Source organism: Peromyscus californicus, unplaced genomic scaffold (genome assembly GCF_007827085.1).
Source record: "Peromyscus californicus insignis strain IS unplaced genomic scaffold, ASM782708v3 Scaffold_14__1_contigs__length_90479793_seg_2, whole genome shotgun sequence".
Classification (NCBI taxonomy): Eukaryota; Metazoa; Chordata; class Mammalia; order Rodentia; family Cricetidae; genus Peromyscus; species Peromyscus californicus.
The window spans coordinates 64273628-64299797 of record NW_026294436.1 but is presented as its reverse complement, the minus strand read 5'-3'; the positions used below and the strand labels follow the sequence as shown (position 1 = coordinate 64299797).

At 42.3% G+C, this 26170-nt stretch overlaps 1 protein-coding gene across 1 annotated transcript in view; it reads left to right on the top strand.

Moving 5' to 3' along the window:
* The window catches only part of LOC128110054 (kinesin-like protein KIF28), a 66671-nt gene that overhangs the window by 31090 nt on the left and 9411 nt on the right, over nucleotides 1–26170 (top strand). The window contains exons 15-22 of the mRNA XM_052737790.1: nucleotides 1397–1515; nucleotides 2019–2126; nucleotides 4316–4590; nucleotides 5845–5979; nucleotides 6776–6945; nucleotides 7135–7241; nucleotides 7470–7617; nucleotides 8421–8608. Coding sequence (XP_052593750.1) covers nucleotides 1397–1515; nucleotides 2019–2126; nucleotides 4316–4590; nucleotides 5845–5979; nucleotides 6776–6945; nucleotides 7135–7241; nucleotides 7470–7617; nucleotides 8421–8608 — 1250 coding nt within the window. The remainder of the gene's footprint in view (nucleotides 1–1396; nucleotides 1516–2018; nucleotides 2127–4315; nucleotides 4591–5844; nucleotides 5980–6775; nucleotides 6946–7134; nucleotides 7242–7469; nucleotides 7618–8420; nucleotides 8609–26170) is intronic.

Sequence of the window (26170 nt, the reverse complement as noted above, 5' to 3'; positions counted from 1 at the left end):
TGCACAGGGTTGGCTGGACCCTACTGAGGTCTTTGTGGTGTGTTGGCTTCTCAGGGGAGGTATCTACTCTCTGTTTGCCTTAATAAGGCCACAGGTAGCCGGGCGGTGGTGGCGCACGCCTTTAATCCCAGCACTTGGGAGGCAGAGCCAGGTGGATCTCTGTGAGTTCGAGGCCAGCCTGGACTACCAAGTGAGTTCCAGGAAAGGCGCAAAGCTACACAGAGAAACCCTGTCTCGAAAAACCAAAAAAAAAAAAAAAAAAAAAAAAAAAAAAAAAAAAAATAAGGCCACAGGTGAGGAGCAGTGGGATGCTGAGATTACAGGTATGAGCTACCATACGTAGCTCTGCTTTGGTTTTTCAGATCTCACTAGATACCCAAGGCTCGCTCAAAACTCACTATGTAGCCCAGGCTGGTATCAGTTTGTTAACCTGCCTCAGCCTGCTGAGTCTCGGGAGTACAGATGTTTGCGACCACATCCACATTCTGCTGAAGTTGTTGATATAAATCCAAGGCCAGGGGTAGCAAGATGGCCCAGTGGTTAAGAATGCTACCTTCATAGCTGTGAGGACATGTGTTTATATCATTATCTGTGTAAAGAGCTGGGTGTTGTCTCAGGCGGGACAGAGACAAGAAGGTTGTCTGGGGCTTGGTGGCTGCTTGTCTAGGTTCATGGAGAGATGCTGCCTAGGGGGATAAGGAAGAAAATGATAGAGGAAGACACTTGACACCCTCCTTTGGTCACTTTCTTTGCACGCCTGCACACACACACACACACACACACACACACACACACACACAAAATCATAAGCAAATAACCCACCTTTTCATTGAGTTCTTCATACCTGATTGTGTAGAATGCCTTCCCAGCACAGGGACAGTGATGACAGGAAGTTCATCAAACCTCGGGCCCTGGGCCGAAGCACCCAGGCCCCAGTGATGATGGCGGGTTCTCAAAGCAGCCTAGTGGGACGTTCTGAGGCATCGGTAAGCATGTGACCCATGGGCAGGGAGTCTCTAAAGAGCAGAGAGGTCCTCACACAAGGCAGTACTCCTCCAAGTCTGGAAAGGGGATTGGGGACTCCCACAGTCGCTATGACCCTTCCTCCATAGCACCCAGACACGACTGAAGGAAGAAAAGACTACTTGCTGCACCACCGAGGATTCAGCGCCAAACCCTAGCCCCTCCCCTGGCCCATTCGCTTCTACTCCCTTTGACCCTCCTCCCGGACAGTCCAGAACCACACTGGACTGAGGGCCTCGAAATCAAGAACTAGGAGAGCCAAGATTTCGAGGCGGTGATGAGCAACTCTGAGTGAACATCTGAGTGTGTGTCTTGCGAAAGCTGAAAGTATCAGAACAAGCAACAGACTCACTTCCTCCGTGACTCTCTTTAGGTACTGGGAGCCCTGGAGATGGCCAAGCCGAGCCCAGTGTCTTAGCTGTGTTCCAGGACTACATCAAACTCATGCCGCTGGTTGTGGAAGCAAACCAGATGAGTGAGGAGCTAGAGAAGGTGACCTTTCACCCCACATGGGTCAGGTCCCCAAAGGCCTGAGGTCTAGGGAAGGATGGGGCTTTTCCCACCATGGCACTGAGAGCTAGTGACAGAATTAGACTAATCCTCAGGCCTTCCCAGCCAGCTGAGCATCTGCCCTACTTATCAGAGCCACTGGCCTTCCGGACCGTAATTGACCACCTCCGATGTCCCCCTCACCTCTCCAGCACCTCAGTGGCTGATATGCCACAGAGGGGACCTAGACTGAGGTTAGCTCCTGGTGACTCAGGATCCCAGTCAGCAGGAGCCTTGAAACGGAATTAACCGACTTAGGAAGTACAAGTGTTAGTTCCAGGATCCCACTGGGAAATGCTGGCGCTTGGCTATTTGGCTTGGCAGGAACTCCGAGGAGCAAGAAGAGCCGGGCTGTGTTCTTTTACAGAGCCCGAGGCTGGGCAGAATGGGAAGAAAGCAAAAGGAATATGAGCTAGGGGTTGTTTGGTGAAATGCTTCTTTCCCAGGGGCTTAAAATGGAATTGAAGGTGAAGAATTTGGCATCGTCAGATTCCAGGGGCTACGACCTCCAGAAAGAGGTCATGGTGAAGGTGACCAAGCCGAGGACTCACGAGGTAAGACCCCATCAGTGGGCAGGCAGGAGTCTCCTTGGAAAGCTTCCAAAGTCCACGGGATTTTGGTCAGCTGCATCCAGGAGACCTAGACAAAAACCCGGATGTTGTCTGAGTAGGAGCTGAGTCTGGGCACCCTTTGTTGTGGGTCCTGGTCTTTCATAGTGCCAGTTCCTAGGACCTTTTCTAGTGACTGTGCGCTTAGTTGGGTTACTCCTGCCGTGGTGAGACACCATCACCAAAGGCGGCTTGGGGAGGAAACGGTTTCTCACTGAAAGCAGTGAGGGCAGGAAGAACCTGGAGGCCATGGAGGGGAGCTCTTCCTGGCTTGCTCCTCCTGGTCCACTCAGCCTGCTTTCTTGGAGAACACGGGACCACCACCCCACGGGGGCCCTCCAACCATGCTGCTCTCTGTTCTCCTGTATCAATCACTAATGAAGAAATGCTCTACAGACCTGCCTACAACCTGATTCTTTTTTTTTTTTTTTTTTTTTTTTTTGAGACAGTGTTTCTCTGTGTAGCCCTGCCTGTAGACCAGGCTGGCCTCCAGCTCAGAGATCCAAGGTGGTGGTGCACACCTTTAATCCCATCACTCCGTAGGCAGAGGCAGGTGGATCCCTGAGCCTAGCCTGATCTGTATAGTGAGTTCCAGGACAGCTAGCAGGAATACAGAGAGAGACCTGTCTCAAAAAACAAAAACAAACAAACAAAACCACCTGGAAGTTTCCCCAGATGGAAAAGGTGACTTTGTCTCTCTATGTGCGTAAGACAGAAACATACATCTCTGGATGGTGCTTCCTTACATGCCTAGAGGCCAGAGAGACAGAAAAATCTGTGTTTATCCTGCAACTGTCCCACTGAAGGTGACATTCCTGGGGACAAGACCTTACCCATTGGCTTCTGTTTTTATTTTAGTTGCCCAGAGAAGGGCTTGTTGGTTTGACACCATAACACTTTTTTTTAAAAAAGATTCATTTATTTATTATGTCTACAGTGTTCTGTCTGCATGCCAGAAGAGGGCGCCAGATCTCATTACAGATGGTTGTGAGCCACCATGTGGTTGCTGGGAATTGAACCCAGGACCTTTGGAAGAGCAGCCAGTGCTCTTAACCGCTGAGCCATCACTCCAGCCCGCCATAACACTTCTGATGGGACATTTTCAGTCAGATTTCCAGCTGGATTTCCATAGATTGAAGCTTAAGTTTCTCTCCATAGCAGGTGTTAGAAGAGGTCCTGCCCTTGCCCAGTGAGAGGACAGCCACTCCTGTCCTGGACCTGTTTCTCACCGAACAAGAGTGGAAGCCCTTTGTGGGCTTCTGAGAAACGAGCTAACGTACCTGTGTGCTTAGGCGGAAGGGGTTGTCCCCCCAGCACATGGCTGTGCATCTGCTGTGGAGCCCCTTGGCTTTTCTGTATTGATCGTCTGTTGTCTATAACAAACCGTCACTCGTTAAACGACCCAATGTCATAACCTTAGCTCTCTGTAGGCTGTTAGTCCCACACAGGTCTTGCTGGGTGATGTTGTTCTGTGGAAAATCAGTGGTTAAGTGTATTTCCTTGCTTTTTCCAACTCCTAGACACCACCAATGTACCATGGTTCATGGCCTCTCTGTCTTTAATCAGCCAAACATTTTCTCTTAGGCTCCATTTCCATCACTTTAAATATGGTGTCTGGAAGGACCTTAAAAAGTTAAGTTTGATGAGAGTAGTATGTGGTCTTCCCCAAACTCCACCCATGAGGAGGAACAGACTGGAAAAAAGAGAGCTAGTTTGTTTAAGCAGCAAATGAAACAATACATGGTCTGGTGATTTGAATAAATAATGGCCCCTCGAGGCTCATATATTTGCATGTTTAGATTCCAGTTGGTGGAACTGTTTTGGGAAGTATTAGGTGTCTCCTTGTTGGAGGAGGTATGTTACCAGGCGTTCATGTCAGGCCCAGTCTGTGTCTGTCTGTCTGTCTCTGCCTCCAACGTGTGAATCAGGATGTAAAGCTCCCAGCTACTGCTCCAGGGCCATGCCTACCTCCCTGCTGCCAACCTCCCCTCCATGATGATCATGGACCAACCCTCTGACATTGTAAGCAAGCCCCCAGTTGAATATGTTCTTTTACAAGTCGCCACGGTCATGGTGTCTCTTCCCAGAAACAGAAAAGTAGCTGAGATGCTGGGTACCCCCCTTTGCCTCCCCAGGTATGGATTTGGTCAAAGGCCAAGTTTATCAATCGGAAATTCCTGATGGAGGAACTTTATCAGCGCTTTCTAGAGAGGGAAGCCAGCCAGGTGGCTCAGGAAGACGACCCTTTCTGGGACCCTGTGGAGGTTGTCCACTTGGGCTCGGCACACATCTGGCTGCAGTCCCTGGCTTACTGCATGATGCTGGAGGAGCAGGTGGAGGTTCTGAACTGTGACGGGCTGCAGGAGTCAGTGCTGCACATCCGCATCACACCCTGCTCCCCAGAGGGATGGTGAGTCTCAGGCCCTTCCCAGAAGGTTTGAAGGAGCCCGAGTGCTCATGAAGGAGAGGGAGGTCAACTTGGTCCCTTAAGGGGTTATCCATGAGAAGTAAATGAGCTCATTTATGATTTGGCCTCGTTGAATATGATTCTTGTCAAATGTCCAGCATTAGAGACAGCCCAGCATTGCCCCGGGGAACCAAGGAATGAGGAGGACATCCCACAAAGCAGCAGATGGAGTGAGGAACGCTGAACTATGACCCAAAGCCCTGGGTTGGTTCCATGAGGGGCCACCCAGGAAAGAAGCCTGTGCTGTGGCCATGCTCACCACAGCCTGCTCCTGGCACTCCACTTGCCACACGTGGCAGGCATCAGAGCCAGAGCAGAAAGTTGGTTTCTGCTCACACATCTCCGTTCTTGGCAGAGGCCATAACTTTGCTCCTTGGCTTGAGGGGAGGGCTAGGTGTCTGGACTCCTTCTGTGCTGTCTCTGAACTCCTGTTTTATTATTTTTTGTTTTAGGCTTAGGATGTTTATATAAAAGTATTTTAGCAGTCCTAAGCACAGAGGCTGGCAGGAGTCCTGGGCTGGGTACAAGCATCCAGTGTGACGTTTTGTCTTCATGAAGAAGAAACTCACTTGAAAAGGGAGTAGGAGAACCTCAGAGTTCTGGGTCCAAAAGGTCAAAAACAGTGTCTATAGGGACTTCAGGCCACTAGCTAGTCACCTGTCTACACTGTCTACCGAGGCTGCCCAATGGTCACTTTGAAAATTAACAACATGGCATTCTGTGTGTAAGTTTCAGACTTTGTGGACATGGTTGACATAAGAGAGGTCCCCAGTTAGAAAGCTGTCCCAATCGATTTCTGAGGCTGGAGGGATCACGTTGACTCTGGACTAGGAATGACTCACCAAGGTAGATGACAAATTAGGCTGCAGCATCTGAGGTCTTTCCTCCTCCCCAGTGGGACCAACCTGTCTTCCATGTGGGTTTAGTACCGTACCCACATACATTCACTGCATGAAGATGTCTGTACTCTGTTCTGGGCTGTGAGCTCTTAGAGATGATATTTCTCCCAGAAGCACCATGCAGAACCGGCTCTCCAGTGAATGTATTCTACAGCAGATATTACCACCCACCCCTCCTTCAGGGCAATCATCCATCTCTGTCTATCTCTTAAGGACTCTTTCATTCCCATGACATTTGAGGGCTAACTAGCCTGGGTCCAGCCTAATCCAGAGACTGATGTTCAACTCTTGTCTATAGGGCACACAGTGAAGAGGACATGGTTATTGACCCACTGGAGCTACTGGGCAAGAGGATTGACTTCCAGATTCACATCGTCGGGTGTCTTGGTGTCAAATGGCTAAAGGAAGATGCAAACCGGGGCATTCAGATGGGGTATGGGTCTGCACTGCACAAAACTTGCACACACTACCGATGCGGCTCCTGGTGGGAGGGGCCTTATTTCTTTTACAAGATGAGTTTATCATAAAATTCTCTTAAGAGTTTCTCTTTGCTCAACTGCAAAATGGTTACTTTCTCCATCAGGTAGAGAAGCCACATGGCCCTCCACATTACTAGGATGACTGCTGAGTGTCTTACATGATTAAAGCAGCAGGATGAGACATTTTAATTGTCACAAAAAATATCCACCAAAACTGTGATTTAAGTAATGTATTCTGATAGTGCAGACACAACCAGAAAGGTTAAATTCATTAAGTTCAAAGGATGAAGGTAACGAAAGGGATGCTTTAAGAAGTGGAAAATGAAGCCGGGCGGTGGTGGCGCACGCCTTTAATCCCAGCACTCAGGAGGCAGAGGCAGGTGGACCTCTGTGAGTTCGAGGCCAGCCTGGGCTACAGAGTGAGTTCCAGGACAGCCAGGGCTATTACACAGAGAAACCCTGTCTCAAAAACCAAAGAAAAAGTAAAAACCTAACACCTTCCAAGGCAACTTCACACTTTACAGCATCCAAAGAGAATCTAAACAGTGATTCAAACCCCTCTTCCCTGTGGACTTCCCAGCTCTATGGTAATGATGTTCATGCTGAACAACAGCGTTGGAGGCAGAAGCCCCAGGACTCAATTACAGGGCAGCTTCTATCTAACTGCACTGTAGTTCTGTGGCTCATCTGATTATTTTCCTCAGATATGCCCCTTCTAGTTGTCAATTATGTTTTATATTCTTGCTTCAGGTACAAAATTTATGATCTCCCAAACACTCTGTATACCAAGCCTGTGTGGACAAAAAGTGTGAATCCCCGAATTGAAGAGACAGTCCACATCGTAGCCTTGAGCGCATCTCGAGAGTTTCTGGATTACTTACTGACGAATGCGCTTATCGTTGATTTGTGGGGCCTCCAAGGTACTTCGTTTGCTCCTTCTTCCCTACAGTGTGCTGTCCAACCAGGTCTAATGCTGCAGAGGGAACAGAGGGAGGCCCACGGGCTGTGAAGCAGTGGGTGAGCATCATCTGCCAGGCCCCGGGTTCACCTCAGCTCAGTGGGGTCTCTAGCTGAGAATTCTTTCATTTCTGGTCTTTCCCACCTGGCAGAAGGCTGTGCCGAGTTAGGCGTCTCTCAACTGGACATCCTGCTCCCAGGTGAAGGCCACGTCATGGTAGATACCAAGAAATTGTCCAGTGTGAAGAATGTGAACCAGGTGTGTACATGCGGCAGATCACAAGGGGGCGGAACAATCTTGGTGACAGCCCCTTAAGAATCATCCCTTCAATGAAAGTGTTTTTTGGGCCTTTCTGTGTGTCCTGAGGGTTTTAAACCTCTCCCTGCCTCCCCATTCCATCCTTGTTTACATGACATAGTATGAACCACGAGCCTGGAATGCTATGCAGGTAATTCCACAAAAGCTGAGCTGACATGTCTTCTGTAGATCATGTCAAACCAGGTGCCAGAAATTTATCAGACGCTGCTCAAGTTAGAGCAGGAGACCGAGCTGCTCAGAGATGTTAACAGAGCCCTCAGAGAAGAAAACGTGTCTCTCAAGGCATCACTGGAAAAAACTGGTTCTGCTCAACAGGGTGAGAGACGGTACCACTATGGTGAGTGGTCATCTCATTCCCAACTCCCATGTTTGGGATGTGCTATTTGTCTAGAATAGGAATTAATAAAAAAACCAAACATTTATTTATTTTTATGTGTGTGTATGTGTACCTGAGTGTATGTCCAGAGGCCAGGAGAGGGCATCAGATAGTTCCCCGGGAACTGGAGCTACAGACAGTTGTGAGCTGCCATGTGGGTACTTGGAATCGAACCTGGGTCCTCTGGAAGAGTAGCCAGTGCTCTTAACTACTGAGCAATGCCTCCAGCTCCAGAAGAACAGGAAATCATAATGAGTTAATTCATATCTTACACCATAAACAAAAAACCAGAACCCTTTTTTTCCTTTTGCCCTATAAGATTTCTTTGAGTGGGTCCAAAGCAATATGCTGATATGAAGATATAAAATGTCATCAAAGCCGGGCCTGGTGGCACACACCTTTAATCTAGCACTTGGGAGGCAGAGGCAAGATAGGTGGATCTCTACGTTTGAGTGAGTTTCAGGACAGCTGGAACTACACAGAGAAACCATGTCTTGAAAAACCAAATAAATAGACACAGAAATACTTGGATATAGATGAAAAATACTTTTTTTTTTTTTTTTTTTTTTGGTTTTTCGAGACAGGGTTTCTCTGTGTAGCTTTGCGCCTGTCCTGGAACTCACTTGGTAGTCCAGGCTGGCCTCGAACTCACAGAGATCCGCCTGGCTCTGCCTCCCGAGTGCTGGAATTAAAGGCGTGCGCCACCACCGCCCGGCGAAAAATACTTTTTTTTTGTGCCCTAGCCCAGAGGCCAGATGATTCAAAGAGAGCTGGGGTGAGGGCACAGCTGCCTGCAGCCAGAGAGGCTACACAAATGTGTGCTCAGCAAGCCAGCTGTGACGCACAGCTGGCCAGAGCTCTGAAGGTGTTCTATCAAGGCATGAGCGTGGCCAGAGGACAGCTCCTCAGACTGAGGCAGTGCAGGCCTCCGGTGAGTACCCAGCCTCCCTGCCACACTCAAACAACGCCATTAAACCTACAGACTTGATAGCTGGTACAGCGATGGGTGTGTGTGTGTGTGTGTGTGTGTGTGTGTGTGTGTGTGTGTGTGTGTGCATGTGTGTGCGTGAGCGTGTGTGTGCTTGTGTGTGAGGGGATGAGCAACCTGGTGCTTTAAAGTGTGGGTCCTGGATCGGGAAGATGGTGGTCAGTAAGATGCTTGCCGCGCTCTTGGAACGCCCTCTACCTTTGCTCTGCCCCCCATCTTAGTGCAGGCAGCTGTGACCACTACAGGACAGTCACTCGCTTTACAAGTCTGATTCATTAGTGTGAAGACAAGTATAATTTAGTAAGATTTTAGGAGGGGCTGGAGATGGCTCAGCGGTTAAGAGAACTGACTGCTCTTGCAGAGGACCCGGGTTTGAGTACTCGCACACGCACTGTGGCTCACAGTCAATTGTAATCCCAGTTCCAGGAGATCCAATGCCATCTTCTGGCCTCTGCAGGCATCAGGTGCGCATGTGGTACACAAACACATATGCAGGCCAAACACCTATATACAGAAAATCAAAACGAATGCATCTTTTTTTTTAAAGTGGTTTTTTTTTTTTTTTTTTTTTTTTTTTATGTATACAGTGTCCTGCCTGCATGCATGCCTGCAGGCCACAAGAGGACACTAGATCTCATTACAGATGGTTGTGAGCCACCATGTGGTTGCTGGGAATCAAACTCAGAACCTCTGGAAGAGCAGCCAGTGCTCTTAACTTCTGAGCCATCTCTCCAGCTCCCACGAATGCGTCTTTTAAAACAGAGATTCTAGGAGGGGGCCAGCAAGATGGCTCAGCATGCAGAGGCACTTGTCACCAAAGCGTACAACCTGATTCGCCCAGGGATCCTTAAGGTGGAAGGAGAAAACAGACTTTGACAAGTTGTCCTCTGACCTCCACATGCTGCACCTCCGTGTGTATGCATACACATGCATACACATGCACACACATGCATACACATGCACACACATGCATACATATGCACTCATGCACACAAAATAAATAAAAACTAAAAAAATGTTAAAGATTACAGGAGAAGAATAATTTGATTACTTCAATAGATGCAGAATGTGAAAAAAAAAAAAGCCTGAACATCCTATTAAGATAAAAATTTTTGTCAGGTGGTGGTGGTGCACACCTTTAATCCCAGCACCCGGGAGGCAGAGGCAGGCAGATCTCTGTGAGTTCGAGGCCAGCCTGGTCTACAGAGCGAGTTCCAGAACAGCCACGGCTATACAGTGAAACCCTGTCTCAAACAACAGCAACAAACTCTTGGCAAACTAGAAATCAAATGGACAGTCCTCAGTCTCATCAGGGAACTGTAAGGCAGACAGAGGATTCCATGACCAAAGAGTGACAGCATTGCTTTTCAAACAAGGGGAAAAAGCCAAGGGTTCTGGCTGATCCACTCCTGCAATTTCAGGTTTTAGTCAGCACCATGAGGCAGAAAATACAAGTATTGAGCACTTTACACTGACTGACCCAGTTCTCACACACCCACACCGAGAAGACACTGTTGTTCAGGTCTGCATCAAGGGGCAGAGCTCCCAGGAAGACAAAGAATTTGTCGTGAAGACCAGGCTGGCAGCTGCTTATGGGCGAGCAAGAGTGCCTGAGCGGAAGGCGCTGAGGCCTGACCCTGCTTAACTAGACCTGGGCGACAATATGAGGGAAGTCCTGGCTGGAGAAAGGCCCTGTGGTGGTTTGAATGTAACTGGCCCCCATAGGCTCATAGGGAGTGTGCGTTGTGGGTTTTTTTGTTTGTTTGTTTGTTTTTCTGTTTTTCGAGACGGGGTTTCTCCGTGTAGTTTTGGTGCCTGTCCTAGATCTCACTTTGTAGCCCAGGCTGGCCTCGAACTCACAGAGATCCACCTGGCTCTGCCTCCCAAGTGCTGGGATTAAAGGTGTGCGCAGCCGCCGCCCTTTGAGTGTGTTGTTCTTAACAAAATCTCAATCGTTTGATTTTACCAATAAAGACTCTGGAGCCAAATGCTGGGGTGAAAGCCTGCTAGCTCAGAGAGGCAGAGCAAGCACCCAGCTGACCTTCCTCCTTCATCAACATCCCCCCAAAAAGGACCTTTCTCCCACACCGTCTCAAACAAAACTCCTCCAACAAGGTGTCCCTCTCTCCTGTGTCTCTCTCCTTTCTCCTGACTCCCTCTTACTCTCTCTGGTTTTTTCTTAATAATCTTGTGCTCACCTCCGGTCAACTGGTTGCCTGCCCCACCTCTTGACCTGTGGTTGACTTTATTTAATCCTGTTTACAATATTCAAGCAGAAAGCTCTTGGGTTAAAGGTGTGTGCTAGGGCTGAGCCACACCACAGCTAGAAACAGGTTTTTCCAGTAAATAATGCAATCTCAGAGTTCACAGTGTGATCAAATATCCTGAAACATTTCCCCCTTTTTGTCTAAATAAAAAGGGAAGGTTTTTTGGTTTTTTTTGTTTTTGTTTTTTGTTTTTTTTTTGCTTTTCGAGACAGGGTTTCTCTGTGTAGTTTTGCGCCTTTCCTAGAACTCACTCTGTAGCCCAGGCTGGCCTCGAACTCACAGAGATCCTCCTGGCTCTGCCTCCTGAGTGCTGGGATTAAAGGTGTGCGCCACCACTGCCCGGCTAAAGGGAAGGTTTTGACTCTAACACAGTGAAACTACAAAAATGAAGCTATTTCTGCCAAGCTTTCCACAGTGTCCAGCTTGGTTGTATTTGGCAGTCTTAGGATTAAGTATTTCTGAGTTCAAAGCTCTGTACAATGTTTGTGTCCATCTCATATGAACTCAGTGATCTGAATGTCTTGAGTAGTTTGTAGTCCAAATCTGATCTTGGGGTGGTGTTTGTCCATTTACTGGCATTACCACAACCCAGGTGGATTCATTGTTGGAGGCCCCATCATCTTATTGGAGACCTTAAAGGTTACTGTTAGGAATGGTCATGGTTTGTTGTGGAAAACTTAAATGTTTTAAATGCCATATTTAGCAGATCTCCAAAAGGTTTGAGGACCATGATCTATTAAGCATATCGAGGATACACAAACTTAGTTCCGAGTCACCTGCTTCAGACTCAAACCTGAAAACACATACAGGAAGCTAGATGAAGCTTATTTCTAGAATTAGTTAATACTCTGTATAACCACTAATATCACGACAGAAAGTTTATAAATATACATAATAATCATAGACTTTTGAGACAATATTTATGCCTTAAGGAAAGTTTCAGAGAGTCAAATGAAACCCAAAAGATTATGAGATTGGTGGCAATAGAATAGTGTCCCTTCTTTTTTGTTTTCCTCTGTCCCATACCTGGTGGTTTTTTCTGATGAGACAGAGATTTTGGGTTTTCCTTTAACAAGCATGCTTGTATTTAGAGAAGGAGAGAGCCACACTCCAACCCCAAAGTCAGCTCTAATTTTTAATTGAATTGGGACCACAAGGACCATTTGCCACTTATGTCTGTAGAGTGCAGCAGAAACAAGCATTTGGGGAGATTTAGGCCCTTCTACCCTGCTGGAGGTGGGCGAGACCATTAGGCCAATTTACTCTTTTCCTTGGGGCATTTTCTCTTGATGATCCATCCTTTTTCTTCAGATGTTTCACTTGCCAGTGGTTTCCAGATTCCTTAGTTGGATGCTTATATTCTCCTGGAAAGATAAAAGCAAAATCCTGCCCTAACCCTAACGCTGGGAGTTCCTTTTTTGGCAGGTTATATCTTTCCTAGGACATTTTTAAAAAAGATTTATTTATTATGTATAAAGTGTTCTGTCTGCATGCTTGCCTGCGTGCCAGAAGAGGGCACCAGATCTCATTACAGATGGTTGTAAGCCACCATGTGGTTGCTGGGAATTGAACTCAGGTCTCTAGGAAGGGCAGTCAACGCTCTTAACCTCTGAGCCATCTCTCCAGCCCTCAGCAAAATGTTTTCTGGCAATAAAAAAAGTATTATCTTTCAATTAAAAAATTCTTTTGAAATTTTGAAACTAAATATACCTTAGTATGTGTGGATAAATATGCCTGTATTCCCCTTCCTCTTTACATATAAATTCAAGGTTAAAGTGTATTTATTTTTAGATCACAAAGGACATTCACTTTGAATTTCAACCTGTCTTTTGCAAGCAGCTTATAAATTTAAATCACTATAATTCTTATGTGCCTGCCTCTGCCTCCCAAGTACTGGGATTAAAGGTGTGAACCACCGCCTGGCTATAGATTCCTTATAGTAGTTATTCTCATAGGCTTGTCCTGGTTTAATTTTGTTCTCCATTTCCCCTTATTTTTTTTGAATATATTTTGAATGTGTAACCTATCATTCTTGCTGATTTATTCTGAACTTGTTCCCTGGCAAATTTTAATATTCTAGTCTTCATTAAACATGATTTATCCACTGTTTCATTGTTTCCAGATGTTTTGTCTGCCTTGCTTGTATGAGCTACATACAACTTCACGTTTGCTAGGTTGTTTTGCCATTTCCATTCATGCCTCCCATGGCCAGGGATCTTTGCCATTTATCTGCCAGTGAGTGGCTTTCCTTTTTGATGACCATTGCACATGCGCCACGAATCGGGGAAGACACAGACTTTCCTTTTGCCTTCCTTGTCTGTTTGTCTGACAGCCACCAGTGCTGCTGTTACTTCTGTGTGTTGTGCTGATCTGGCCGTGCTTCCTCAGCGATAGCCATTCCATCCCCCTGTCTACAGGCCGCGGCTTTCCGTTTAGTTTTGGTTCGGTCAGTGACTGATGAGCCATCAGTAGACCTGCGCCAGCCAAATGCTGCGACCATCCCGTCGGTCCTCACTGTGCAGTGGCGCCTCTTCTTTCTGGGGGGAGGGGTGATCACTGTAGGATGGGGATTATAAGCAACTGGGCTATTGCCTCAGTGCGGGAAGGCACAGACCCCTTTGCTACCACATCCTGGTCACAAAGGGATTCAGATAGGCACCATGTCCACTGTACTACCTTTCCTTCCATGGCTAAACCTGTGAAGACTCCTTTGAACAGATCCAATCCATCGTAGTAAGGGGCGCTTTTATGACCATAGGGTGGTTGGCAATGACTAAGTATAAGGTTTTCCATGCTTCATAAAATGTCCAGATTTGTTTCTCAAAGAGAGAATATTTATTCTCTGTAAATGGAAAGTGTTGGCCATGGAAGCCAACAGACAAAAGTTGGTGGACTTCTTCATGCTTTATGAAGAGTCCCCAGTTGTCAATTCACCAATAAATATGATATCCATAATTAGGGCATCATCTGGTTCAGCACTGGTCAGAACCAAGAAGGGCTTACCGGCAGCTGCAAAAGCTGCAGTTTGTTCCTGTCTCCATTGGAAATGAGCTGCCTTTCTGGTAACCCTGTAGAGGGTTTCCTATAGATCTGTAAATGTGGCATGTAATTTCTCTAGTGTGCAACCATACCAATTAGAAGCTGTATCTGAATTTTGTCCCTGGGTGGTGGGATTAAAGGCATGCACCACCACCACCTTGCTTACTCTAACTCTAGAATTTAGAAAACAACTAATTTATAGAGGTCTACCTGTCTCTGATGGGATTAAAGACATGGGCTACTACTGTCCTGCTCAAATATTTTATCTTAGCTCCAAATTAAGCCAACTCTTAGAGATTTAGAAAACAAGTTTGAACTGTTGTAACCCTTTGAATTTACTTAAAACATTTTAAATATCTTAACTGGGTTTTTAATACCAAACAATAAAATCATATTTTTTATTTCAGAAGAAAACTAAAAAAAAAAGGTGATGTCCAATAGTGTGGGCCACATGGCAATCTACACTCTAACATCCTAACATGGAATTAAAACACACGGTTTAAGAAAACCTATTTTTCGCCGGGCGGTGGTGGCGCACGCCTTTAATCCCAGCACTCGGGAGGCAGAGTCAGGCGGATCTCTGTGAGTTTGAGGCCAGCCTGGTCTACAGCGCGAGATCCAGGAAAGGCGCAAAGCTACACAGAGAAACCCTGTCTCGAAAAACCAAAAAAAAAAAAAAAAAAAAGAAAACCTATTTTTCATTTCATGTCAGTAAGGCAAGTGTGCCTTTGGTAAATTATCATTCAAAAATATCATTTTTTATTTTTATTCTTTCATGCCTGATCAAAAGAAAGGCATTTGTTAGTCTTTATAAGTTAGTTTGGACTGAATGACCAAGCTGTCTGATGAACTATCACCTCTCCTAATCAAGAGGTCTCTCCTGTTCGAATCTAATCTTTATCAGTCTTGATGGTATACACAGCTTTTCTTCTGTGGAAACAAAGGCAAAACCCTCTTTCCCAATGTAACACATATCCCTGTTTCCATTCTGAGGTCAACACATCTTTAAAACATATAGGCTGATTTAATTCAGAAGTTTTTTCCTACTATCCAGTGTCTTTCCACAGGTGCTGTTCCTTTCTCATTGTTCAGTTGGAACTTCCAGCTTGCCCCTGCATGATCCAGAAAGCCCCATTCCTCTCTCCAAACCCCACCATCTCGGAGAATCTCCAAGAAAAGGCACCAAAAAGCCCAGTTCTGCATTTTTGGTGGCTATGGCAGCTCCTCCCCTGAACTTGCCAGCAACCCAAGTCCCTGCCTGAAGTGCTCAGCTTTTGACCATACTTGGGCACAACCCCAGAATGTGGTGGACACATCATCACCCCTCACCTACAGGCTATATAAGCTCCCTGCTTTAGTTTGGGCACGTGACTTCTCCTGCCTCTATCTCTGGGGCTGGAGAACTCACCCAGGGGTTGCTTTACTTAAATAAACCTATTCTTTTACTTTTTCAGTTTGGCTTGATCTGGCCTACTGCATTGACAGAGAAACCTATTATTGCAATACAGAAAACCCATTACTCATTAGCATTTAAAAATTTAAAGTTAATAAAGTACTGTGTAATCTATCTGTCTCAGTTAGGGTTTCTATTGCTTCAACGAAACACCATGACCAAAAGGCAAATTGGGGAAGAAAGGGTTTATTTACACTTCAGCATTGCTGTTCATCACTGAAGGAAGTCAGGACTGGAATTCAAACAAGGTGGGGTCCCTGAGGCAGGAGCTGATGCAGAGGCCATGGAGGGGTGGCTGCTTGCTGGCTTGCTTCCCATGGCTTGCTCAGCCTGCTTTTTTTGTTTGTTTGTTTGTTTGTTTGTTTGTTTGTTTTTGGTTTTTCGAGACAGGGTTTCTCTGTGTAGCTTTGCGCTTTTCCTGGAACTCGCTTTGGAGACCAGGCTGGCCTCGAACTCACAGAGATCCGCCTGGCTCTGCCTCCCGAGTGCTGGGATTAAAGGCGTGCGCCACCACCGCCCCGGCTGCTTTTTTTTTTTTTATAGAACCCAGGACCACCAGCCTAGGGATGACACCACCCACAATGAGCTAAGCTCTCCACCACTGATCACTAATTGAGAAAATGCCTTACAGCTGAATCTTGTGGAGGCATTTCCTCAACTGAGGCTCCTTCCTCTCTGATGACTCTAGTTTGTGTCAAGTTAACACACAAAATCAGCCAGTACACTATCTCTGAAGGTCTTTATTGCCCCTTTTTGTTTATTAAGCATATCTTTTAAAGTGTGATTAAATTTTTCTATAACTGCTTGTCCTGTAGGAATTTGTGGTATACCTGTAATATGATTTATGTTGTAATATGCAAAAAACTGTTTCATTTTTACTAAGAGACATATGCTGGAGCATTTTCAGTCTTAATTTGTACAAGTAGCCCCATAATAGCCATACCATCCAATAACTGTGTAATTACAGAATCAGCCTTTTCAGGACTCTAGCAGTTGCCCATTGAAAGCCTGTGTATGTATCTATAGTATGATGCACATACTTTAATTTTCCAAACTCTGCAAAATGAAACACGTCCATTTGCCAAATTTCATTTCTTTGGATGCTTTTTGGGTTACTTTAGGTAGTGGAGTTTGATTATACAAAGAACAAGTACGACATTTCTTTATAATTTCCTTGGCTTGTTGCCAAGTGATAGAAAAAAACCTTTCTTCAAACCTTTGTTATTAACATGGTGTTTCTTATGAAAGTCTGAGACTTTTCACATATTTCCTATTAATGGCTGATACATTTCATTATTACCTTGTGCTGGAGGGCCTGGTAGGTCTGTATTGAGATCTGATACGTGTTATATACAATGGATGGTTTCTATTTCTGGTTACTTGTTTAGTTGAATAAATAGCAAAGTTAATTCTGCATCATTCAGAATAAGTTTAGTGCCTTCAGTATGTAAAACAATCCTTTCTGCATATTGAGAGTCAGTAACTATTTTAAGAGATTCAGGAAAATCTAATACTACCATAAGAATGACATACAGCTGATTTTTGAAATGAATCATAAGGGCTTTGACCCACTTTACTTATTTTTCTTGACCTATAACCTGACTTTCCTGATTTATTTGCATCAGTATAGAATATAGGGGTGCCAGAAATTGGTGTCCCTTTTACTGTATGAGGGAAATCCAATTAGTTCTTTTATAAACTGAAGTCTGTTGCTTTTCAGATATCTGTTGTTAATCTCTCCCAAAAAATTACTGCAATCTCTTTGCCAGTGTTCATTTTCTGCCCATAATGAGGCAATGTCAGCATTAGTAAAAGGTACCACAATTTCTGATGGGTCTATTACTGCTAATTGATGAAGTCTCAATTTTCCTTTCAGAATCAATTCAGAAACCTTTTCTACATAGGTCTTTAATTTTTTACTCTGTTGTGTGCTAAAATTATCCCTTCTAAGATATTGTCTTCTCTCTGCAATCTCCTGCGGGAGAATGAGTGAAGACACAATAACCAAAATGCAATCAAGCTCTGTATCCAAATGATCCACATCTGTACTCCATAATTTCTTTTCTACCAAAGCCAATTCTCTCTCAGTCTCAGCTGACAATTTTCTTCAACTCTTTAAGTCCTCATCACCTTGTAAGGTTTGAAATAAATTCCATAGCTCTTGAGGAGTTAATCCAATTGTGGGCCACAGCCAGTTAATATCTCCCAGCAATTTTTGAAAATCATTAAAAGTTTGCAATTGATATCTTCTGATTTGTACTTTCTGTGGTTCAATTTTCTGTAAACCTATCTGGTGTCCTAGATAACTGATAGAATCTCCTCTTCATATTTTTTTTCAGGAGCAGTTTGTAATCCCTAGCAAAACAAAATTTTCTTTACTTCATCAAACATTTTTTTCTAAGATATCTGAGTCTGAATCAGCCAGTAAGATACCATTTTTATAATGATAAATTTTAGATTGAGGAAACTATTTATGAATTAGTTCTAATGGCTGTTGTACAAAATATTGACACAAGGTGGGGCTATTTAATAAAACAGTAACACAAAGTTCTTCACTGTGGAAGAACTTTCCAGTGATACCTTTTATTTCAGTTTATTTATTTTTTATTTGTGTGCATTGGTGTTTTGCCTGCATGTATGTCTGTGTTGGAGCCTTGGAACAGAAGTTACAGGCAGTTGTGAACTGCCATGTGGGTGTTGAGAATTGAACCCTGGTCCCCTAGAAGAGCAGTCAATTCTCTTAACCACTGAGCCATCTCTCCAGTCCTCATACCCAGTGATACCTTTTAGCATATTGAGATTATTATAAGTAGGCACTGTGAAGGCAAATTTTTCTCTATATTGTTCTTGTAAAGGTATAGTAAAAAAAAAAAAAGCAGTCCTTTAAATCAGTTGCTATAGTAGACCACCCCTTAGATAATAAAGAAGGCAAGGGAATTCCAGGCTGTAAAGAGCCCATTGACTGGATCACATTATTTATGACTCTTAAATCTGTTAACATTCCCCATTTTCCAGATTTCTTTTTAATGACAAATACAAGAGAATTCCAAGGACTTCTTGACTCTTCAATATGTTGAGAATTTAGCTGCTCCTGTACCATCTAGTGTAAGGCCTGTCATTTTTCTGATGTCAAAGGCCATTGTCCCACCCAGACAGGTTTGCCAGTCAATCATTTTAAAGGTAGGGCTCTTGGTTCCTTGGAAAGATCAGCAGCTGTTGTGTCCTGCTTATGTACAACCTGAACAGTCTGTGACTGCTCTTGATAATACCTTTTAATATTTTTCTCAGAAGCATTCTTTATTTTATGGTATGTTTCTGAGACTGGAGGAATGTTAATCTGTGTTTTCCATTGCTGTAAGAAATCATGTCCCCATAAATTCATGGCTATATTAGCTCCATGTGGCTTTAATTTTCCTATTTGTCCTTCTGACCCAATATATACTTGATCCATCTTTTACTTTTTTATCTGAGATGAAGTTCCCATCCCTAGAAGCTGAATATTTACCTCCTGAAGAGGCCGATCTAGATGCCAAGATTTTGGTGAAACTATTGTTATATCTTCCCCTGTGTCCACTAAACCTTCCATTTCAATGCCATTTATTTGTATTTTTAGCTTTGGTCTCTAATCATTTATCCAGTTGCCAAAATACTTGTTTTCTAGTCTCTTGAATTTTTTATCTACTGAAGCTGTTCTGTCCTTGATTACATCCAGAGCAGGGCTGTTTTTAATAACAGGCATTAAATCTTTTAATTGCTCTGTGGATGAGTTTCTCTGATATTGACAGGGAATGATTAAATCAAATTTGATATCTGGGCCTGCTAGAGGCACCTTAGGGCATTTCCCAGTGGCAAAGGGTTACCTTGCCTCTCCCTTGTTGATCTGCATTCATTCCAATGCCATACTTTGCCACACCTTCTGCATATTCCAGAAGGTAAGGGGCTTTCTGTTTGGATTATTCCTAGAAAAAAGCATTGTTTCTAGGAATGCCCTGTCTATAGTCTCTTTTGAAATGACCTTGTTTACCATAATTAAAACATCTAACATTTTGATTTTTCTTAAAACTTTTAGAAATTACTTCTCTTATCAGAGTAGCATCATAAATGTGAGATCCAATACCATCCATATTTCTAATCCATCTATCTATTCGTGCCAATCTTGCCTTTAAAGGCCTAATCATCCATTTGCATTCTGAATTAGCATTTTCAAAAGCCAAAGATTCAATTAATATTTGTCTGACTTCTGGATCTGATAGTATTCTATTTACAGCTGAAGTCAATCTTTGAAAAAAATCAGTGAAGGCTTCTTTTGGGCCTTGTATAATTTTTAGTAAATGACTCAGACCTCTGTAGATGTATCCAACCTTCCCATCAAACAATAAACACAGAACCAATGCAAAGAAGAAAGCCAAGAGGTCAGAGCCAAGAGCCAAAACCTTACCCTTCCTCCTGCAGTGGTCCTACCTCTCCGAACCAGAGCTACCCCTGTGTTAAAGTCTTTATATAGAGTTCCTGTCCTGCCTTCTCATTGGTTGTAAACCCAACCACATGACCGCCTCCTCACAGCCTGTCTGTATAGGCCTCCAGGTTTTCCATGATTGGTATTAAGATTAAAGGCATGTGTATCCAATAATGGCTGTATCCCTGAACACACAGAGACTTACCAAGCTCTGCCTACTAAGTGCTGGAATTACAAGCGTACGCTACCACTGCCCTGCTTTCCTATGGCTTGCTAATAGCTCTGACCCCCGGGCAACTTTATTTATTAACATACAAATAACATTTTAATACAAATAAAATATCACCATATTTCCCCTTTTCTATTTTAATAAAAAGGAAAAAAAAGAAAAAGCTTATAATATAAGAAAAACTATATACAAAAGGACAATAACTATATACAATATATACAAGTAATAAATACCTAAACAATGTCTAGTCCATTTGTATTTGACAAATTCAGAGAAAATAATTTCATTATCTATCCTATTTTGGTAAGTCCAAAATGTATCCTAATTAATCTTCAACTATAACTAACTAACCTTCAACTATAACTAACTAATCTTCAACTCCCTCAGAGACCCAAGAAGGAAATAATATTAGCTAACAAAAATAAAAACAGGAAGTGCACATAAGCAACCTCCAAAAAATTTGTGAGTTGACAGAAACAGACAGCTGTCTGGACAGTCACCTGAGGTTTCTCCAAAGTGCTGGGGCATCATCTTCAGCCTATAGGCCCAGCATATTCGACAGACTCATTTGTGAAGCAGGATGTACACAAGGTCAACAGTTCAACCTCACATTGAGTGAGAGTAGTCCATGTACCAGAAACACCTGAATTCCACCAGTGTCATGTCATGATTCAGGATTTCAAATTCTGGAAATTGCTGATGGTTTTCCAACTCAGCTGTCCATTCTTCCTGGCTGTGTATATATGGCTTCATCTCAGCATCCCATTCTTCTCCATATCCCTCCATCAAATGCCAGTCTACTATTGAGAGGCGTGAGCTTAGTTACTCTTCAAGAATAACTGTTTCAGCTGCTGTTCCATTGCACATCAGAGGCCATCGGCCCACTGCCTGTTCAGCTGCCTTCGAAGAAAAGGGCACTGTACCTTTTTCGAATTGCGAAGGCCACTTCAGGGATGGTGCCATTTTGTCCTGGCCTCTGAAGATGCCTTTTGATAAAGCCATAACCACACTTGTTTTGGCAAGAATCAGTAATCCTTTGTTTTATGTCCTGTTTGTCCATTTTGTCCTGTTGATTCGAGGATACTTTGTTGTCCAGTGGCTAACTTTTGCCACAATGAAAGTTAACTCCATATGCAGTTTCTTCAATGCCCATATTTTCTCTGAAGTAGATTGGTACTGCCAGGAGTCGACATGTCTCATAGTCATAACAAAAAAGAAAAATTTTCTAAGTTATTAAAACATTTTAAATGCCATATTCTGTAGATCTCTGAAGGGTTTGAAGATAACCTGTCTATCTAAAATATATCTACTCAATCTTGAAAACATACCTAATATAACTACAAGTTCTATTATAATATCTAACTACTAACTTTCATTTCTTTATATCCTAATAGTTGGTAATAACATTCAAGGATCAGAAAATTGCATTACATTGTTAGATGAACGGTACAATTAGAAAAATATATATAACATTTTCTAACAATATCAATTTCAATATATATAATTTGTATACAATATAAAACAATCCAATCCAATGTAAAGTATTTACATTTTTCTTTTCTTTCTTTCTTTCTTTTTTTTTTTTTTAATAAGAACCTTAAATCTAATCTCCTTTGCTTAGCCTTTTTCCTAACCCTTGACAACAACTTGTAACCAACCCCCCTAATCAATGAAAATTATCCCAGACCCAAAACCCATTAAAAGACCAAAAAAAACCAACCGCCCCACACCACCTCTTTGGGAATGTGGGCGTCGTATTCTTGAAATTGCTTCCTGCTGGGTATGGGCGAAGGTATCTTTATCCTGAAAGAAAAATTTTAGGTTAATTGTCAAATTCTAGGAAAGGTAAATATATCCTTCGTTATCCAGTCTGTGTATAATGCCAAAATTCAGGGTTTATCTCAAATCCTTATTCAAGTAGTCTTTGAGATTGGATCATCTCAGCTAGCTCTTCTCAAAATTGCTCTGAGCACTTTGTAGTTCAAAGCTGATCTGTAGATGATGTTTGTCAGCTTAGTGATGTTGTTATTGTCCACGTGGAATTGTTGTTGTTGTGGGGCCCCATCTTCTTCCTGGAGACTTCAGTTGATGTTAGGCCTAACCGTGATTTCCTGCAAAAAACTGATAAGAGACTCGAACACAAAGACTATAAATGCCACTTTTTAGAATTAGTTAGTACTCTATATGACCATTTATATCTTAACAAAGTTTAAAATGTATATATATCTATATATATTGATCTTGTAAATTTTGATATAAAATTCATACTTTAAGAAAAGTTTAAAGAATCAGAATAGAATCAAAGAGTTGAGATTCGTAATAGAATAGTCCCTTAATTAATTTGGCTTTTCTCCTGTCCCATAGCAGAAGATGGCTCTTTTCCTCTGGCATGATACAGGGAGTTTGCATTTTCCTTTTAACAACATGCTTGAGTTTAAAGAAGGAGAGAGCCATTCTCCAACTCCAAAGTCAGCTTTAAATTTTAATTGAACTGGGACTATTAGAAGTTAAATAGTGTTAAATCTTTAAAGAAAAGCAGAAACAAACATTTAGGAAGACATAAAATTTTTTTAGATAACATACCCATACGCCATTTCACTCTGTTTCTTAGGATAGATGATTTGTTCCTTTTCTTCAGTTGTCTCATTTGTCCAGTGTTCTTCAAATTCCTTAACCTTCATTCTCCTAAAAGACAAAAACAAAAACCTTTCCCCAAGGTTTTGTGGGGATGTTCCTTTTTGACAAGTTATCTGATTAAATGAAAAGGCATGTGTTACTGGTGTAAGTTAGTTTAAATTGGATGTTTACGATAGTTGATGAACTATCACCTCCTCTAATTAAGAGGTCTCTCTTGTTCAAATCGAACCTTTATCAATTTTGATGGTACCCACAGCTTGTCTTCTCCTGTAGAAATAAAAGCAAAACCTCGTCCCCAACGTAACACATACCCTGGTTTCCATTCTGAGGTCAGCACATCCTTAAAGTATATAGGTTGATTTAATTCTGTAGTTTTTTCTATTATCCAATGTCTCTCTGCAGCTGTTGTTCCTTTCTCATTGGCATTGAGAAAATTCAAAGTTAATAGAGCATTATGTAGTCTATTTCTGGGGGTTTTTGTTACTCCTTTTTGTTTGTTTAGCATATCCTTTAGAGTTCTGTTTGATCTTTCTATAACTGCTTGACCTGTAGGATTATGTGGTATACCTGTAACATGGTTTATATTATAATAAGCAAAAAACTGTTTCATTTTAACAGAGACATATGATGGAGCATTATCAGTTTTGATTTGTGCAGGTATACCCATAATGGCCATAACTTCTAGCAAATGAGTGATTACAGAATCAGCTTTTTCAGAACTCAAAGCAGTTGCCCATTGAAATCCTGAATAAGTATCGATAGTGTGGTGTACATATTTCAGTTTTCCAAATTCTGCAAAGTGAAACACGTCCATCTGCCAGATTTCATTCCTCTGAGTACCCTTTGGGTTACATCCTGCTGGTAATGGTGTTTGATTGTAGAAGGAACAAGTAGGACATTTCTTTACTATTTCTTTGGCTTGTTGCCAGGTTATGGAAAAATCCTTTTTTAAACCTTTACTATTTACATGATGTTTTTTATGAAATTCTGAGGCCTCCAGCACATTTCCTATCAATAATTTATCAATCTCATCATTGCCTTGTGCTAGAGGGCCTGGCAGACCAGTATGGGATCGGATGTGAGTTATATATAAAGGATGACTCCGTTTTCTGATTGTATCTTGTAATTGAATAAATAATGAAGTTAATTCTGAAGCATCGTGGATAAATTCTGCAGTCTCAATATGTAATACTACTCTTTCAGCATACTGAGAGTCAGTTACTATATTGAGAGGTTCTGAAAAATCCATTAATACCAACAGAATAGCATACAATTCTGATTTTTGAACTGAATTATAAGGACTTTGAACCACTTTACTTAAATTTTCTGATTTGTAACCTGCCTTTCCTTGTTTGTTGGCATCTGTATAAAATGTACGAACTCCAGATATGGGTTTTTTCCTCACAATTTGAGGCAAGATCCAATCAGCTCTCTTTATAAGATCAATTCTATTGCTTTTGGGATATTTGCTGTTAATTTCTCCCAAAAAATTACTACAAGCTTTTTGCCAAGCTTCATTTTCTATCCATAATTTTTCAATGTCCTCCTTAGTTAAAGGTACGACAATTTCTGCTGGGTCTATTCCTGCTAATTGACGAAGTCTCAATTTTCCTTTCCAAATCAAGTCAGAGATTTTTTCAACATAAGTTTTTAATTTTTTATTTGGTTTATTTGGTAAAAATATCCATTCCAATATAATATCTTCCCTTTGCATTAATATTCCTGTTGGGGAATGCCTAGAAGGTAAAATAACCAAAATGCAATCCAGCTTTGGATCAATACGATCTACGTGCCCTTCATGTACTTTCTTTTCTACCAAGGCCAATTCTTTCTCAGCTTCAGGTGATAATTCTCTTGGACTATTTAAGTCCTTATCACCTTCTAAGGTTTTAAACAAATTATTCAGTTCATCATTTTTTACCCCAACAATAGTTCTTAGATGAGAAATGTCTCCAAATAATCTTTGAAAGTCATTAAGAGTCTGTAGTCGATCTCTCCTAATTTGCACTTTTTGAGGTCTAATTTTTTGAAGTTCTATTTTATATCCTAAATAATTAATAGAATCTCCTCTTTGTACCTTTTCTAAAGCAATTTGTAATCCCCAGCAAGGCAAAATTTTCTTTACTTTTTCAAACATTCTTTCTAAAGTATCTGCATTTGAATCAGCTAATAAAATGTCATCCATATAATGATAAACTATAGATTTAGGAAATTTTTTACGTACCACTTCTAATGGCTGTTTTACAAAATATTGGCACAAAGTTGGGCTATTCAACATTCCCTGTGGGAGAACCCTCCATTGAAATCTTTTAACCGGTTGAGAATTATTATAAGTAGGCACTGTGAAAGCAAATCTTTCTCTGTCTTTTTCTTGTAAGGGTATTGAAAAGAAACAGTCTTTTAAATCAATAACTATGAGAGGCCAGCCTTTTGGTAACAGAGTAGGTAAAGGAATTCCAGATTGTAAAGAGCCCATTGGCTGAATTACTTTGTTAATTGCTCTAAGGTCTGTTACCATTCTCCATTTACCAGATTTTTTTTTTATAACAAATACAGGAGAATTCCAAGGGCTGGTTGATTCTTCAATATGATGAGCATTTAACTGTTCTTCCACCAGCTCTTGTAAAGCCTGGAGTTTCTCTGTTGTTAAAGGCCATTGCTGAACCCATACAGGCTTGTCTGTTGACCATTTTAAAGGTAGAGCTGTTAATGTTTTTGGAAGATTATCAGTTGTTGTGCCCTGTTCTTGTATGACATGGATGGCTGGTGAGCACTCATTAGAATAATATCTTTTAATATTTCTCTCAGAAACATGTACTAATTTATGATTTGTTTCTGAGATTGGAGGGATATTAATCTGAGTATTCCACTGTTGTAACAAGTCTCGACCCCACAGGTTCATAGCTATGTTAGCCATATATGGTTTTAATTTTCCTTTCTGTCCTTCTGGACCTATACATTCAAGCCATCTTACACTTTGTTTCACTCTAGATAATGTCCCAATTCCTAAGAGTTGAATGTTTACCTCCTGAAGAGGCCAAGTTGGATGCCAAAATTCTGGTGCAATTATGGTAATGTCAGCACCTGTGTCTACCAGACCAGACAACAAAACACCATTTATTTTTATTGTTAGTTTTGGTCTTTGTTCATTAATAGAAGTTTGCCAAAAAATTTTCTTTATGTTTTTTCCTGTATTTCCTATTTTCTCTGTTTCATCATCTCGACTAACATGATTTATTCCAATAGACATTTGGTTATTTAGTTGCTTTGAATAGGGGTTTCCTCTACAACTGCAGGAAAGGTTTGAACTGGATTTACTGTGGGGGCCTGCCTGAGGCCCCTCTGGGAGTTTCCCGAAGGTCGAGGCAGAGGGTTACCCTGTCTGTCCCTTGTTGATCTACATTCGTTAGTCCAGTGTTTTCCC